Here is an 18,485-nt window from a genome sequence, read left to right on the forward strand (position 1 = left end):
TGCAGTTTAATGGGAAAATTGATTTGTGTGTTCAAATCTTAGTATTTAGAATTATCACTTTAAATGCTGAAAATTAGTTATGTAGACAGTTCTTTGGGAAGTCTTTTCAGCAAGCTTGCTCTGGCTTGAGCATAATTTTGTTCTTGATTTCATAATGTGTAGAAGCAGTGCTTAATAGGAAGATCTCTTTTTTGATGCTTTATGTTGGTATTCTTGCCTTGCTGCAGCTTTCTTAACTTTCTTGGAAGAGATGAGTTTAAGAAGGTCAATTATACTATTGAAACTGAGAGGTGGGAGCTTATTTCAGAGACAGTTACATCTTCTGCCTTTTGTAGTTCCACTAGATTGTTTTGAGTGGTCTGGATGATTCTATTACTGGATTTGAATATCTACAAAGGCATATATACCTTTTTGTGGACTCAGCCTGGAACGGTTGTAGTACCCCCAGGGCCAGAGAAACCGCTCAGAAGATGCTGTGTGTGCAGCAGTGAATTAATGGTTGTTCTCGTGGAGAGAGCTCTCGGAACGCCTTGCGTGTGAGACTTCATGCACAAAGCTAGTGAAAGCTTTCCTGAGACTCAGTGTTTTATTAGGGTTTGTGAGAAGTGGAAGTTATGTTCTTAAATCAAGGCAGATCACACCTATCTCTCCGCTAATAATATTACTCAAAACAAAATAGTCTAGGAACTTGCATAATTCTCAGATACTTTTACTTAATCAAAAATTGTGACAACCTTTAGGAACTGACACTGTAAATATGGATGTTAGATTTGAAATAGGTAGAAAATGGCTTATAAATAGTTGCTAAATTAATAGCTTCCCTAATTAACAGGAGAATTTTTCGTTTACTTATCAGTAACTAGGTGCATAAATACAGCAGCCTTTTTTGGTACTACAGTACTTCGCAGCTTGAATAATTACTAGGCAACTGTATAAAGATCCCATTTAAATGTAAAACCTTTTCAAATAATGTATCAAAACTTCCACCACATCTGATTTCTAAATATAATAAAAGTTTATTATCTTGTAAACGAAGGGAAATTATGTAAAAAAAGTTTATTTTTAAAATGTATTTTTATTAAATAAATAAACCCCTCCATTTTAAATCAAGGCTGTTTCTAAATTAGCTTGTAGATTTAAGACTGATAGACTTCTTTATGATGATCTATTCTTACTTTGAGCTTCAGTATCCTAACTGAAAGATGCACAACTGATGGGGTGTCTGTTAGGACAGCAGCACCATAATTGACGCTGCCTTGTGCAGCTTTTGTTTTTTGATGAAGAGGCACGGGTGCTTGCCTTGTCTTCTATAATACAACTTAATTTCTTGCTGAGAAGCAAACTGATGTGGTACTTTTTGCAAACTCCCAGAAAAAACCCAGCGTGTCTAAATAGTCTTTAGGTATATAAACACCTTACGGCATTTTGCACTAATTCCCCACAGGGTGGGGGAGTAATACATGTCTTGTCTTAGTCAAAATGCTTAATTTAATAGAAAACAGAAGCAAAATTGTAAATATCTAGGTTACTGCTCTCTGAGTACAAGGGATATGCCAAACTAGTTTTGATGAAGTGCTTAAGAGACAGTTAGATTGACAGCAACATTAAATTATAACCTTTTGTCGTTGTTGAGATATATTCTTTATTGGCTGTGAATTGTTGTGTTATTTCTATGTGAGTATATCCTGAACTTTTGCAAAACTCTATTTCAATCTCTTGGAATAGGTTACATTTCATCTGCTGATAGCGAAATATGCCATGATAGTGCAAGATAAAATGAATAATTTAATTAGTATCCAGTGTATTTTTCCATTGATGAGAACATAAAGTTTACGTAATTTTCCAATACATTTTAGGTTATAGGTCAACTTGTTAACACCATATTAGTATCCATTGGATTGCACGGCATTTGCTTCCATATTATAGGTTTTATGTTCTGCAATAAGTGAATACTTAAAATGAATGTTAAATTACCTCATCTTTACTTCATGTTTTAATAGCATGTATGAGTGACTAGGGAGATAAAAGAAACATTTTTTTTTCCACTGGATCATTTGTCATCCCTCCAAAACAGCTGATTTAAATTTCTTCTGATCTGTCCTTTGGAACTCAAGTACTTCAGTTACTTTTGTTTCAAGACTTGGAAATGTTAATAGAATTTGGTTCCTTTTCAAAATCTTTCTGGAGTAAAAAATGTTATTAATATTTCTAAACAGGTAGTTTCAAGTATCTTTATTGAAAATCTTCAGGTAGAACCACATGGTTTCAGGAAACTGTTACTACTTGTTTGGCAGAGAAGTAGGTACCTTAGCCTGCAGCTGATCAGATATCCTTTTAAATGAGATTTGAGGCATTTTATCAGATGAAATCATAGTCTTGTGGGTTGCGCTATATTTGGCTATAGAGTGAGTGAGTTTGTAACAAGGTTGAAAGGTGGGCCACTTTTTTGTGTCCTAAATTATGGTTGGAGGAGTCTAACTTTCATTACTCCTCAAAAATCTTTGCTTAGAAATCTAATAATTAAAGTTGACGCGAGTATTAGTAAAATTTAACTAGGCATTTGTTTATTTTCTCTGTAAAATAAATCTGTAGAATAGAAGGCTTTATATTAGGTTTCCTGTTTGTGCATGTATAGTCCTACTATAATTTACCTTTACAAATTCTTTCTACATTCAGTGTGAATTTACATTTAAATGTTATAAAGGTCAGTCATTACACACTGACAAATAGCACAGCTCTTGTCCCCAAAAACTAAATGATCATTTCATATAGCACAGAAGAATCAAGTATTTAGAGCTCACCTGTGTTAATGCACAGGACAAGATGACTAATAAATCAGAGTTTCTGCAGTACATTAGTCTTCTGGAGAAGCTATTCTCAGTGCCTGGAAAAAGTGGTGAACAAGAGGAATCAAGTTCTTAGAACTGTTTTACATTTTGTGTCATGTTCCAGTTGTTGTCAGTCCCTGTCTAGTCAGTGTGCACTGGACAAGTCTTGCATATGAATGCCTGTTTACATTTGAGCATTTCTTTCTTCCAGTCAGTGGCAATGGAAGATGCAATGCTGCAGTGCCTGGAAGTTCTCCTGGGCTGCGTCAACTACTTAGACTCCTTTCTAAAGGTCTCCATGCCATACTCAGGCAGTACACAACTATCTCAATCTGAGTGATGAACCTCCTCCAGTTATGTGCTTCACTTTACCATAAACAGATGAGTGTGCAGTGTTTAACTAAGTTAGTATTTAATAAGAGGTGCTAGCACTAAAATATAACCAAAGAAAAGAGTTTATAATTTGATTCTTTATCTAATCCTTATTGCCTAGATGAGGAGTGTGCCTTGAATTGCAACTTGGACAAGGTACTAATTAGTAATTCTTGTCTTTTGCTTATCTGAAACTTAAAGATTTTAAGTTAATTGCCTATTTCAGTCGTGATGTTCAGATTTTTGAAAAAAACACTTTTATGTTAAGTATTCCTAAATATCACTGTAATTTGTGATTCCTGGTATGAGAAAGATGGCAATACATTCCCTTTATCAAATACCCTGTAGCTGTAATATGGGGTGAAAAGAGGAACGGTCTCTGCTAAGGACAAAGCAGGTGCTTTGGGAGCTGGGGAATGGGGTAGAAGAGTGGTGTTGTGGGAGAGCCTCAGTGAGCACAGAACTGTAGGGTTCTTTCCTCTGGGATCAGATGCTCTGTTTGTCTCAAAGGGAGAAACCTTGTATTGTATTCCCTGAAATATCCTAAGTTCTGTTGTCTTTCTGTAGAAAGGCAAAATTTGGGCTTAAACGACTACATTTCTAGCGTGAAGGTTTTCATAGCAATATGACTTGTCTGTATATAGTGAATATTTCTCTGCTGTATGAAAATCATTTTAATTCATATTCAATATTATGTGAGTTCCTAAATGTGGCTATTGCAGCATCTCAAAATTATACTTGTTAGTCTGTTTGTGAATTAAGTGGAAAGGTAACAATTTCTCTCTGCTTTAAGGTAAGACACGCTTTGTCCTGCACATCAGAAAGAAGCAAAGCATTGTTATGTCTTTGGACTTAATATACAATTTGTAAATGTGCAGCTTTTAAGTTGCTTGTGTTTGTAAAAGATGAGTGTAGGAATGTGCTGAATATTCAGCTGGCAAATGTTGCATTTTGTTCACTGTTGAAGTGTTATTATAATTTTGTTCAAATGGTGTCCTGTAGCACTGTGGGAAATGCTGGTTCTTTCTCCCTCGTCATACCACTGGTACTTGGCAAAGGAACAGAGCATCTATCTGTTGCATTAGATACCGATCAAATATTTATTTCCTCCTAGCTAATGCAAAGAAGGATAGATATTACATTTTTTAATCTCCAAAAATATTTCATTCAGTACTAGCAGTATAAGCTCAGTTAGATTTTCCTAACAGTTACAGGTATATCGCAGAAAAATCTCTTCACAAAATACTGAACTAGCATACTGGCTTAGCTGGGAGGGAATAAAGTGTTAAAATACCTATGGAAAACTTAAATAATTATTAAAATGTCCCTTGAGATCCTAACTTAGCTGAGCGTATAAACGAAATGACAAAATTAGCAAAGACAATAATTTGTTTAGCCCAGAGCTGGCAGCAGCCCTTGACTGCTGTGATGCAGCAATTATCCTACTGTATGTACTCAGTATTAGAAACTGTTTGCTTGAGTCAGAAACGGCTCATAGCTACAACTTTCATGGTTTTCTGTCTGGCAGTAGAAGTGGCATATATCATGCATTTTTCACAGTGAGATAAACTTAAACTGTAATTAAAATACAAAGTTTGGGCTACCCTTGTAGTTGGAAGTAAATAATGTTTGGCACACAGATGTCTTGCAAGTTTTAACTATTTTTTAATGTATCTGTGAATTCAGGAGGTTTTCCTGAAGGGGGGGGGAAACCAATATTCTGAGTTACATGTAGATTAGATGTAGATGAATCATTCTTCCTAGTGTACAGATTTCTTGTAAAATGAAAACTAAGCTCAGATTTTTGCATCTAGTTTGTCACACTTAAAGCTTTTAAGTTTTATTGGGGGGTTTTGTTTAACTAAAATAACCTTCATACTTTTCAAGAGTTTTAGTTCCTCTTTCTTTGCTGAGTGATTATTTCTACTTCACTGCTTAAACAGAGTTTGGGACAAAAATGATAAAGGGATGAAAAACAAACCTGGAAAACACTGTTGTCTAAATAGCTTAAAATATTGCAAGTAACAGCAGGTTATCTTCAGTGTTCCTTTAGAAATGTGTCACTGTCCCAGATATCTCTGTTCAATAACAAAAGGAGTTCTTATCGGCCAGGACTCAATCTGGAGCTTCTTGGCCTACAAAGCTGAGTGACAGGAGGGGCTACGAGTGTGGAGGAAAGCTAGAGCGAGTAGAACAACAAAGAATTTCTAAACAGAAGCCTGTGCTAAAGCCGAACTAAATGTAGGAGTCAGATACCTTTGCTTTGGATAGCAGTCTCTTCACCCAGAAGAGAGAGCGAGCTTGTTAAAAATCATGAATAATGGGCAAGATATTTGATACTTCACAGATATAATATTTTCAGCTTCAAGACCTTTGTGGATACTTAGTTTTATGGATTTTTGCAGTCTATAAAAACTCGTAGTGCTGTGGCCAGGTGGAAGACTGCTTTCAACTGTGCGCTTTTCTGGTCTGTGTCCTTTCAGATGAATGCTTGTAAATCACTCTACTGCTAATGTTCTTATTGTATATTTGTCCTTTGCACTTGTGCATAATTTTTGATACAATTAAGAGTTCCAGTGATCAAGTAGAGAAGGTGGGGACTGTGATTCCCCCGGAGACTTTAATTTGAAACGGGTCAAATCCTTTGTAACTCAACATATTACAAGTGTAACAACATTAAAGAAGCAGAATTAATAACATACAGTTATTGGAAATGACTGTTTACTCTAGTTAGCACTTCAGAAATTTATAGTCTGTTCAGAGCCCACATCTAGCTTCAGGAGCAGTTGACCAACTGTGTGTTCACTGCAATCTCCCAATCTCTTTATTTTCTCACTGTTCTTTATGGGCCAACTACTAGGAAATCATTGTGTTCAATATTGCTTATTGATTTCCTTTTTAGTAGCCTTTTTCCTTAGTCCAAAATAAAGCTATGCATGAATGTTTATAACGATGGGCATTCAGGGTTTAAAAAATTTCCCAAAGGCAATATCCTGCCTGAATAATTCTGGTGGTTTTGCAAGAGTAGTTTATTTTACATTCTGTTATATACATTCAAGATCATAACTATATACTAAGCTTTAATGTGACTATGAAAAATAATGATGATCAGAAAATACGGTGCTGACCAAATTATCTCCGTATTTCAGTGAGTTTCATGGCCTTAGCAGAGTTTTAATTAAAACCTATATAAGAATTGATTATCGTTTTAATGATGTTGAATGCAGTTTTCATTAAATTTCAAAGTGAGGATCATTAATGAGACGAGACTGAGAGCTAGGACGTGAGGTTCAACATAACAGTTCTTTGAAACCTTCATCCATATATCAGAAGTGTTTTTAATACCTTGCAAAGGTCGTGCTACTTGACTTTGCAGTACAGTTATTTTGACATTTTAAAATGTGATGCTGCACAATGGGCCGCACTAATGCATGTATTACTTCCACTAAGTAAAACTTTTAGACACAGTGCAAGAACAATCTGTAAATAAACAAGTATTAACTTTCAACTTGTATAGAACTGTACCTGAGAAGTTACCAATAATGTGAAATTAACTTACTTGAAACTTCTCATTTTAGCCCTTTGAATCGCTTGATATTTAGGGGTGGGTTTTTTGATATTACGCAATTTTCTTAATTTCACTTAGGGCATGAGGATAGTTACAAGAAGTCTTAATCTGGCTAATTTGTAAATGAATTTCTGAAAAACTATCCAAATATTTTCAAGATTAACTGTCTCAATCCCTGCATGAATTAAGAAAAAGCTTTTAAGGATACGAAAACTAAACAAACCTGCATGATGTAAATCATAACTTACCTCAATAGAAGTAGACATTATTGTGATACAGATTTAGAAACAACTTTCTGCTGCAAACCTTTTGTGCGTATTTTTGTCTGTACTAGATTTTCATTAAAACATATAAATTTTTTAAAGTGAAGTATTTTCGATAAAAATTTCAGTTGTCTTAGGTAAAGTTATCCTTTTCCTTTTTTTCTTCTTGTAATTCTGAGAAGTTTGGATGCAAAATTCTAGGTTTTGCAAAGAGATTCCATAAAAAACTCATTTTTGTACTAATGGAGAAAACAAATCTTGAGGAAAAGATCATGTCTGTATTTATATTCTAAATGTTTCAGACAATGTCTTTCCAGTTAATTAGGAAAAAACTGACTTCTGTGGATGAATACTTTCTGTGCCAGGATTCATCCCAAAGACATTGCTTAAAGAATTCAGTCTCCTGGGTATAAAACAATCCTGAAGATTCTTTAGTAAATCACCATTAATTTCAAAATAAAAGTGCTTAACTGAAACAGTTGCTGTTATGAGCAGCTCAGAAGAAAGATTTTTATATGGAATTTAAGAAATGAATTAACAAACCAGCAAACAACTTGATATAAAACATAAGTGACTTTTCAGATTAAGCTGTGCCAAACTTGTCAACTTTTTAGAGTCCCATTTAAAGAAGTTTTTCTTGTTTCTTAATGCTTTAACATCGTGGGTTATATGGATAAAAATAGGAAAACAGTAAGTGGTTTATAGACCTTTGAAATCTGCTTTAAGTGTCTGCCAATGCATTTGGCAATATTAGAAGTTTGAACAGAGATACCCAACCGTTTGCAAGATTTGTAACTTCATGATGAAATATATGGGACCATTAGTTATGATTCACATAGTATATGCTTACACATATTTTACTTTTATCTCTAGGAGCTGAGAGAAATACATAACAAACAGCAACTACAGAAGCAAAAGAACTTGGAAGCTGAGAGGCTGAAACAGAAGGAACAAGAAAAGAAGACAGTAGAACTGGAAAAGCAAAAAGAAGCTCAAAGGTAACAAACTGCTCTAATTTAAGGCCTTTCTGTAGAGGTGTTACTGTACAAAGCGTTTTGCACACAAGTAGAATAACCTTTGCATTCCCAGGAGCATGATCTCAAATAATGTATCGCTCAGTGACAAGAATACCCAAGACCTGGACCAAGTTTCATTTCAGTGCAGATGATCCCATTTAAAACTTGGAGAATCTCTTGGTTTATCCATGGATGAGAAGTGTGCTGTAGAGATGCACTTCTGTCTGTGACTTGTAATGTCAGTGATAGATACAGATTTCAGCAGCGTTACTTAAAATGTGCAGTGTACTTCTACACCTAGTGAGGTTCTTGAACAGTGTAAGTAACTGAGTCTGTCTTTTATACTAGCCTAAAATACAGAGCTAATGCTTTTCTGCTATACACTTGGAAATTGTTTTCTGCGTGTATTTATAATACATTTAAATCAAGTGAATGGCATATAGGCTAGCAACCTATTCTACTCTGACATAATTAATCAGTAGCTGTTTGACTTAAACTTTAGCAGTTATGGGTTTTTTATTCTCTTAATGTAGACAGATGGGGGTCAAGAGATGAAAACAAAGGCCTGCGCACAAGAGGTCTTAAGTTATTGGTTATAGCGTTACATGGACTGTGACCTAAAGTGAATTGATAGCCTGTGTTACTACTTGGTGAGTCAAGTTAATTTTTACATTTAAGGCAAAACCAAAAGAAAGTCTTAGTGAAAACTATAGCACACATACCCCACATCCCTCCCCAAGATTAATTGTTTTATGCTCTTCTTGCTCCAGCAGTTAGAGCAAACTTGGTTTATAAGTATGGGAAGACTTAATCACTCTACTAGAAACATAATTCAAAAACTCAACTTCCCATTTACAGCCCATCTGACTAAAGTCACCAGGTAAGACGCCCTTAAGTCAAAAGAAAACTGAGCTCTCTGTGTGGTGCAGCCTCAGTGTTGCAACAAAATGCTGAGTTATTTGCTCTGAATGCTTTGCAAATGAATGTACAAAGGACAAAGCCAGCGATTAAAATAGGAGGTTGTGAGAACAGTGAATTTATTAATTTATTGTATGACTTTACGTTGAAAGCAGAAAAGCGTGGCACGATTTCATAGAGGAGGAAATTATATCCTTCACCCTGGTTTCTTAACCTCTACTCATGGTATACTGATGTAGAAATTATATACTATTGAAATGGTAGCAGCATTTTCATTGAGAACCAAAGATAATTTTTTTTTTAGCTTGTAAGTTAGTAGCTGCCATCTTAAACAGATACTGACGTTTCTCAGAAAATATTAATGTCAGCTCAAACTTATATTGATAGAGATGAGGTTTTTGTCTTTTGGTGCCAGCCTACTGCTTAGAAAGTGGATCCTTCCCCTTAAGTATTTTTTTTCCACGGAGTTTTTGGCCAGGGATTCATATTGTCCTTGGACAAAACTTTGCTATGTAATAGGCTAAGTTTTAATGACCAGCTTGTTGTTACGTGTTTGTCACTGATTTTCTAAGTATGAGGAAAGTACAGAAGTGGAATAGGTCATGGTACAAAATAAAACACACTGTGCACTTGTAGCCCTTTGGAGTTATCTTTGCTGGTGCAAATTGTTTCTAGCAGAGAATATTTATTTTCTTTCTTTTTTTGTCTGCTGTCAAAAGGGAAGGATTTGTTAGCTTTCACAGTTGGGAATGTGAAATTTTCAGTACCATTCGGCAAGACTGCTGTATGAAGCTTACAGATAATTTTCCTCCTGCCCTTAGCAGGAGAATCAGGTCTGCCGGTTTGGTTTGGTTTTTTTTCTGGCTATTTTGAGTCTTGCCCAGGGATGTTTGTGGCTTTGAGAAAATAAGCAGAACCAATTTGTTTGTTTGATATTGCTGACTTTTTCTGACATTTTAGTGTTGTAATCAGTGCTTATCAGATTGAAGTGTATAATTTGCTGCTTATTGGGTTTCAGGGGAAACTTTATGGTAAGAATTCATTATTGAAAATGTCTGGTGATAACTGTAGCTGGTATCTGTAGGCCTAGATTAAATAAAAGGAGTTGTGGGGCAAATGAAAATGGTAACTTGCAATGCTGATATAATGAGATCCTCAGATTGCCTAAACTAGACTGCTTGGGAAGTGATTTTCAAAAGCAGTCATAGATGGAACTGAAGAGCTTACATCTGGGTTCCTGAATGCCAAGGAGATTTGTTTCTTCAGCCAAGAGAGATTTTCTTTTTTCCTCTTCCTCCTTTCTCCATATGGTTCATCACTTAACAGCGTAGGATTTAGGAATCCCATGGAAAACTAAGAAAAGAGAACACACAAATATTGTTGAATCCCCAAGAGACTCAGATGTTGCTGAGTTGAAGTGGGGCTGAAAGTGTAAGATAATGAATGTTATCAAGCTTATAATTTTCAGAGCATTGTAAGCTAAATAAAAGACTGTTCTAAGATACCTGTGTGAAGTTTTATACAATAGTTAGAGAAAACACGAGTAAATATACTTATTTTCATCTCTTTGTAGAGGAGATCACGGCCTTCTTTATTGAGGTAAAGTGTAGCCATTACAAATCTCTGAAGAACTCTTAACAAGAAGAAAATGTTGAATGTTTTTTCCCATCTTTTGTTCAGCTCTGGAACACAACTAGTTTATCATTCTGTATGCTCAGGTTGCTCTGAACCTCGTTAGAGTTCTATGGAATTGTACTGTAAAGCTACGGAGTTGATAAGTAAGTTAAATTACATTAAAGGTAGTTTGTTAAATGCAAAGACAAAGCGACTCAAGGTGATGAAGGCCTGCACTCAGTAGGTTACATAAAATAGTGTTCTGTCACTTGTCTGGCAGTCACAGCTCGCTCTTTGTGGATGCATAGGGAGTCATAGCAAATCTTTCTGAATATTTCTCCTTTGCCCTCTAGGAGTCATTGTGTAAGAAGATGCTGTGGAGTGGTTCGTAACTCACCAAAATAAAATTAACAGCTCTTACAGGGTATGCAAAAGCCATAAAGAGTACGCTTTATACTATAGATCACACACAAGGACAACTAACTTTTATGGTCTTTTGTTTGACTGGCTTAAATTGTCCAACACCTTAATTGTCCAACAGGCGAATCCAGGAAAGGGATAAACAGCGGCTTGATCGAGTGCAACCGGAAGAAGAACTTCAGTGGCAAAAAAAAATTCAGGAAGACGAAAAGCAAAAAAGGGAAGAAGTAACCAAGAAGAAGGAAAGCGAAGATAAGGGGAAACAGGAAATGCAAGAGAAACTGAGTAAACTTTTCCAACCACATCAAGAGCAAATCAAGCCAGCTGTCCAGGCTCCTTGGTCAAATGCAGGTAGAGTGAGAAATCAAGAAGAGCTCTTGCACATGCCTCTTGAATAATTTTTTTCTGTTTTGTCTTCCTATTTAATGGAGAAGAATATTATGTTTCAAGATTGGATTGGTAGTCTTGTTAAAGTAAATCTTTGTATGGATTGAGCTCTAGGCTCCAAAAAGTTGTTGTCTTAGTCTTTAGTATTCTTCCTAAAAGTACGGTGTTTAAGCAAAGTGTAAAGCACAGCTGATGAGACTCGCGGTTCCAACTGAAGAGAGAATCTTAGCTGTCAGTTTTAAGATCTTGATTCAAGATGTCAAAAATTGTTCTGGACTTTTCTTTCCAATTATTATTTTCATGCGGAATATATGCCTTGGGATTTTTTTGAGTAATAGAATATGTCATTTACTTATCCTTTTTTCCTCTTCCCCCTTCCTCATGCATGTGGTTTACTGAACAAATTACCCAAAGTCTAAGATTTAATCCCCATTTTTCTGCTACACATATGATCACTTTGGGCTGAGAGCCTTATTCTCTGCATTATAACCTGATTTTTGTCCATATTTGGAATCACGGTTCTCCCTTTGATAAATACTGAAGGGAACTGGAATGTAATATTTGATCGAAGGTTTGCATAAACGGGAAATTACCTTCTATCTTCTAGCCCAAATCTAGAACTGACTTATTCTAATATGTCCTCTTGCCGCATTTTTTTTAAGTGGAGGTCATTTTTATGACAAGAGCAATTTAGCTTATATCTTTGGGATTTTTCTGGATTGTTCTTTTTCTAATGATGGATATTTATAATGTAATTTTTAAAAAACACTATCTGTAAGTGACCTCTTTTCAGCCAGTCTGTATGTACTAGGACATTTTGAAACATCTTTCATGGAGGTATAGTCAGGCTACAAAGGAAGCTGCTGCACAAGCACTCTCAAAGTATTTTGGGATATATATGCAAGAACACCACTGTCTGAAGTGAACCTGTGGCTGATCAGGTTTAAGCTACAAAATCATTGAAGCATTTGTGAAGTCATGTGTGTTGCCTTATAAGTACATGATTCATTCTATGAAAATACTTGTCTGTATCATAGAAGTTAATACAATAATATTTTACCTGATGTTTAGAAGATAAAATAGTAAGAATAATGTATTTTAAATAATTCATTTTCATGTTTCACCTTGTGTACGAGGGGATAATGTACTTCCTAAAGACAATATAAGTTTTGTTAATTTTTGTCTCCACTTTCACCTCATTTTTCAAACATACCAAAAAAAAAAAGATTTTTGATTTTTATGTTTTTCTTTTTATCTGCGTATTTTTTTCCTTTGCTCAGAAAAAGCTCCTCTAACCATTTCTGCTCAGGAGGATGTGAAAATAGTGTATTATAGAGCACTGTATCCTTTTGAATCAAGAAGCCACGATGAAATCTCTATTCAGCCTGGCGACATAGTCATGGTAAGAAGGGATCGTGATATTACTTGAAAAAAGTTTTTGCACTTGTGTGATTGAAATTATATGGCAAGTTTTTTACAGACTTGAGGAAAATATTCAGTGAATACCAAAATGGTGTGATATGACATAGTAAGCATACTATAGTATTGGATAGCTTCTTTCAGTTCATTGTAAGTGTTAAGTTTATACATCATCTGTGAGTAGATCATATCAGGTTTAGTATGCTGAGCTGGGTGTGTCTGTCAGTGTGTCTAGAAAGGTTCCTACAGAGAAATTAGCGAGAGGTTTCTTGACCTCCAAGGTACCTAAGGAATAAAGTTACTGTTACTTTGTATTGAGAGAGTCGCCACTTTGTATGGAATCAAAAACTGTCTTTGATAAGTAAAATATGTTTCTAATAAGCAATCTACCTGTTTATAAGAATAGTACAAGAGCACTGTAGAATTTTTAGTTTGAAAAACTGCCTTTATTAAGAGAATGTGATGTCTGACGTAACACTATGGGAAACAATTATACTAAACTATGAGATGGCTACACTTCTGTCATGATCACATAAACGTTAACATAGTCTTTGTATGGTGGTGATACTTCTTCAGTAATATTGGTAATTTTGTACACATCTCTTTTGGTGACTGTTTTTGACATAATGATCTAGTATAATTGTAACTTGGAATTGTTTGTATGGCTTTTTTATCTACTCAACTCTTTTGTCAGATACTTTGACATTTACTTTAAAGAAGATACATAGTAGATAAAATGTCATTTCTAAAAATGGAAACCTCAAAACCTGAAAATTTGATTGCAGGTGTGTTGATAGAGAATAATCTCCTTTACTTTTTTTTAAGGAGATGATGAGATATGGGGATATGGTCAGCCTATAGCTGTCACGTTAAACTCTAAAGCAATATTCTACTTATTGTCACTAGTATCTCTAAAATTATAGTTCTGTTAATGACCGCTGTTATTAAATGTGTATATTAACATAGTATGATCTTAACATACATATGTCTGTTCAGAATGAAAATTCCTAATGTAGCTATTAAGTCATACCTTGTTCACTGTGGGAAAGTTTATTCATTATAGTGTTCTACCCAACCAAACAGATTTCAAGAGCTATTGTGTTTTGGAACAGTTTAGTAAGAATGGATTTTGGAAAAAATACACTTTGTAGACTCTCACAAATTGTAAGGATAGCTATCTGTAAAAAGCATGTATTCTGGGTAGATGAGCCTTCATCTCTCAGCCTTTTTGGGTTTGTTTTTGGGTTTTTTTTAAATTGATTTAGCTGTGTCACATGGAAGCGTTTCTGACATTAGAATCTCCTTTTGGAAACTAAAAGGTGAATCCTGGATTAGTAGCAGTACTGAATGACTCAGGAGGAGGCCCAATGCCATTCTGTGTAACAATGCAGTGTATTGTTATTCTCCATCAAGAGATAGCATTGGTCAGTGAGCTGTTAAATGGGAGAGGGTACAGGTATAGGGGCCTCCTTAGGCCATTGAAAAATGCTGCGTTGTCATTCTTTCTTGGGGAATATATTGTAGCTTAGGCATGTAAGTAAAGGTTTTTATTCCTTGAGGAAAAGTGATCACTATTAGGTAGTCTTGCAGGAAAATAACATTTTTTTACCAAAAATGTATGAGTTTAAGGAGCACTTCACATGTTTTAAATAAAGACTGAGTTAATCTGAGTCTTTCTTTATGTTACTTTGGACTTTATTTCTACTTACTCTACAAAAGTAGGGTAATTACTCTCAGTTTTCTTTATTTAGCTTACTTTTGACAATAATTAATCCTGGTGACTGATTCTTGTGGGATTTATCTCCTGCTCTGTAGAAATTGCTTATAGGGCTACTCTTAGAAAAGTTAATATAAGAAAGACGCTTCTGTGAAATGTGTTATAATTCTGCCTTGCTTTAAATCATTGCTTTCCTGATGGAGGTTAAAAGGGAATGGGTAAGTGCGCTGTATGACTGTTAGGAGGTCTATGCAATCTATTTGTTTTTATAAATACCAATTTTGTTACCATGTATTATATGTCTTTTTAGTTCACCTAGGGTAAAGTTAAACTAACTCACATTGTCAAAAGTAATTTAAGTGCAATGGACCAGAACTTACTTTTGATAATGGGCTGCTAGGCTCTTCTCTGTCTTTAAGTGTTTGTCGTGTCCTGTGGTTCTAAAAGGTTTGAGTTGGTTACGTTTTTTGGAAAATAATAATTTACAAACTTACATGTTGAAGTGTGTCTAATTTATGATGTAAATGCAACTCTGAGTTAAGAGTTGGCAAAAACAATTAGGAGTTTACTGTGTGCAACAAAATAAGTATTTCTTAGAATTACGGTGTTCTAGCAGAGGCAAACGTAGCACTTCACCATTTTAACACTTACAGATGGCTCTGTGTGTGCAGGCTTTTGCAATCATGTCCTATAATAAGAGCTGTACAGAAGATACAGCCCAGAATGTAACTGTCCTGAGCAAAGAATCCAGCTGAAGCCCAAATCCACTGACTGCGCGCATAGGAACCAGGCCTAAATCCTGGATGTAAACAGAACTGCAGAATTCATTATGTCGGAATGACTTGTGACTTTAATAGATGTATAGCTTGTACATAGTTTTTACAGCAGTGTGATGCACATTTGCACTGTGCAGGAATCTTGAGAACTCTCTTGGTGGAAATGAGGGAGAGGGATGAGCGTTTGTTCTGGAAGGAAAAATATTTGCAAATTTGAGGCAGGCTTTCTTCTGCCTGACTTTCTAGTACATGTTAGTTACCTGTAGCACTGATGTATCTTGTGTAGTGGTTTAGAGAATGTGTGGGGTTGGGGGCTCTATTTGTTTTGAATTCTTCCACTTTTTAATTAAAGGATTTTTATATTTTTCTCTTAACTTGGATTTCTGCTTTCTGTTCTTCAAATTTCTTTCACTAGAAGAAGCTAGATTGTTTTCTAATCCTAAATGTAATTTAATCAAGCTTTGTCTGGGAACAAATATTCTGAGCCAAGAAAGCCATGCCTCTTTCAGCGGTCTATCCATTGAAGAAGTCAAGTTTCTATTATGGGTATGAGTATACGTATACAATATATGGGATTCTTTTCCTTTGGATAGCTCTCTTACAAAGCAAGTCCTGCTGGCATTTACTGCTGTGAGGCTCCATCTTGAAGTAAATGAATAGATTCTCTTGTTGCTGATGATGTTTTAGATAATACAGTTTATTTAAATATATTGAAGCATAATGAAATCCAGGTGAATTGTTGAATTACTAAACTGTAGTGGCTCTGGTAGTAGGAGAACATACATTTAACAGGAAGTACATAAAGAAGCTTCCATGAAAAGATAAAACAAATTCATAATGATAGCATCTCCTCAGTTTTGTTAGTTATTGATTGTGTGAGTTAAAATGAATATTCTTTGTATTAGACACATAGCCTCATTGTGTTAGATCCTGTGTAGGCGTAATCAGCATATGGCCTCTGGCCTGCAAAGCTTACATCAACAGTATAACAATAATTCCAGTAGTCTTAAAATATCTAGATCAAAAGCCTGCAAGTGGAATAGAATTAAAATGGTCATTTAATGGGTAGACTGTTGAACAAAACAGATGATGATAGGCTGTTTAACTTTGATTAAATAACTTTGTGAGAATATTAGGATTTGGCTTTTTATGTAGAATGGGGCTTCTCTTTTTGCGTGCACGTGCTGCTGGTGATTCATGAGCCAGGTCAAAGTGGAGGAGGCCACTGCAAAGCCAGCCCTTCAGTGGACAGAGATTCTAACTGGACCTGTTGCTTTTGCTGCTGAGAATTGTGTTGCTGTTACTCCTGTCACCCGTGTTCAGTCACTGGAACTGAGTAGCTGTAAACCATGGCTCTAAAGTAAGGTTGGATAAATAAAATAGAACTACACACAGCATAATTCACTCTTCAGGCGTGCATTTAAAGTATAATTGTGTTTTGAAAATAAAAAATAATCCGAGATAGTTTTTTGTAGGGACTTAGGGATAGTGAGTGTAAAATTATAAGGAAATTAGAACAAATGAACTTTTAAAAAGGTTCAAAGGAATTTATTTAAAGTTCCAGTACTGTACAACTAGAACAGATGCAAATTATATTTTATTTGAACGACTGAGAAACCAGATTTTTTATAAAATTAAACTTAAAGTGCCTTTTCATGAGTATGCATAGAAAATCTAATTGGATTGAGTAAGTATAAATTTGATTATCCTAATAGTTTTATGAGTTATTTTGACTTAAAGCTGTATTGTAAAGAGACATTGAATCAATTGTTTTTAAACCCCTTTAGTAGTTTTGGGGTTTTTTCTTTTTTCTTGTACAAAATGTTTCTTTATGAAAAATCACAGTGGTTTCTGTATGACTGTGATCCTTTTCAAAGATGCCCTTTTTTAGAATATCACCATAACAGAGTTTAGGCTTTTAAGTCCTGATTCTTTTGTATGTTAGCGATTCTAGTTACTAGCTGACCAATTGACTGCTAGCAGAAACTACATGACTGTTATTACTGTTTAGACTATTCAGCTTGGCATCAGGTGCTGAAAATCCATTTCTCCCTCTCTCCCAAGATTCACCCTCTGCCGTGACCTTCCATCACTCATACTGCTGCTTTAACAATCCTGGTCAGTGCTGCAGTGGAAATTTTGTTCTGCACTGCAGTAAAACCACATTGAACTGGTCAAGCATGTACTCCATTTATTTCTGGGTTTGCCCTGAGTTCATAGGGACTGAGACAGGAGATGGACCCCACAAAAAGCAAAAATAATGGATTGTTTTGAACCAAAAGAGGGCTGGGGATGCAAATTACAATAGGAGGCAGTCAGAGGCAACAACTGGCCTAAGGGAAAGCAATCTATCAGCAGCTCAAATGAGTAGTCTAGGGAGGATCAAAGGCAGGAGCTTTGCTGCTTTGGTTTCAGTCACTTCTAGGGAAAAGAATGGTCCCACCTTTAGTCTAGAGTGACAAATTTGCATCATTGCCACAAACAATTTTCTTTTGCCACTGATTTTTTTTTTTTCCCCCCAAACAAGCAGCTGATCAGGTTACATCTTGATAAAATCTATAGAGTGAATCCTCAGGTGTATTTCCAGCCATAGAAGCATCTAGCTCAAGACACTACTATATGCTATTTTAGTTATAATGTCATACACTGAAAAAACCATATTTCTTATGCTTTAGCTCATGAAGCATTCTGTTACCAACTAATCCCTCACATTGATCATGGATTTTTAGTAAATGGTATCAGATGATTTAGAAGTACAAATTTAAGCATCTCAGAGTGTTGTACTTTTACCTGCCACAGTCAGCTCTTGAGTTTTGCTGTCATTTGAAACTCTTAGACATTTTGAAATACTGATTATTACTTGCCTAACGAGATGAGAGACATTTTTGCCAAAACTCAGCCACTGTGCAGGGTTGGTCATCTGACTTTTCGTTACTGGTCTGGGTTTACTGCTGATTTGACCATTGTTGGGGAATCTGCAGCTACACGACAGATTGAAAGTAGGTGTTACTTACATGTCAAAGGTTCAAACCCTATTAATATGTAAGGGATTGTTTGAAACTCTGTTTCTTTTGACCTACCACAGAGATTAGGTAGCTAGAACACCAAATTTACCAAAATTATTACTGAAGACAATTATTGCCTTTTTTCTTCTAAAATGTTTCTGCAACTGACATTGTACATAGCC

At 35.4% G+C, this 18,485-nt stretch overlaps 1 protein-coding gene across 1 annotated transcript in view; it reads left to right on the forward strand.

Annotated features, from left to right (window-relative positions):
- The window catches only part of ITSN1 (intersectin 1 (SH3 domain protein)), a 97,700-nt gene that overhangs the window by 33,672 nt on the left and 45,543 nt on the right, over positions 1-18,485 (forward strand). The window contains exons 16-19 of the mRNA XM_010134894.1: positions 7,905-8,029; positions 11,121-11,350; positions 12,667-12,788; positions 14,726-14,740. Coding sequence (XP_010133196.1) covers positions 7,905-8,029; positions 11,121-11,350; positions 12,667-12,788; positions 14,726-14,740 — 492 coding nt within the window. The remainder of the gene's footprint in view (positions 1-7,904; positions 8,030-11,120; positions 11,351-12,666; positions 12,789-14,725; positions 14,741-18,485) is intronic.

The sequence above is a fragment of the Buceros rhinoceros genome, unplaced genomic scaffold (genome assembly GCF_000710305.1).
Source record: "Buceros rhinoceros silvestris isolate BGI_N320 unplaced genomic scaffold, ASM71030v1 scaffold1334, whole genome shotgun sequence".
Lineage (NCBI taxonomy): Eukaryota > Metazoa > Chordata > Aves > Bucerotiformes > Bucerotidae > Buceros > Buceros rhinoceros.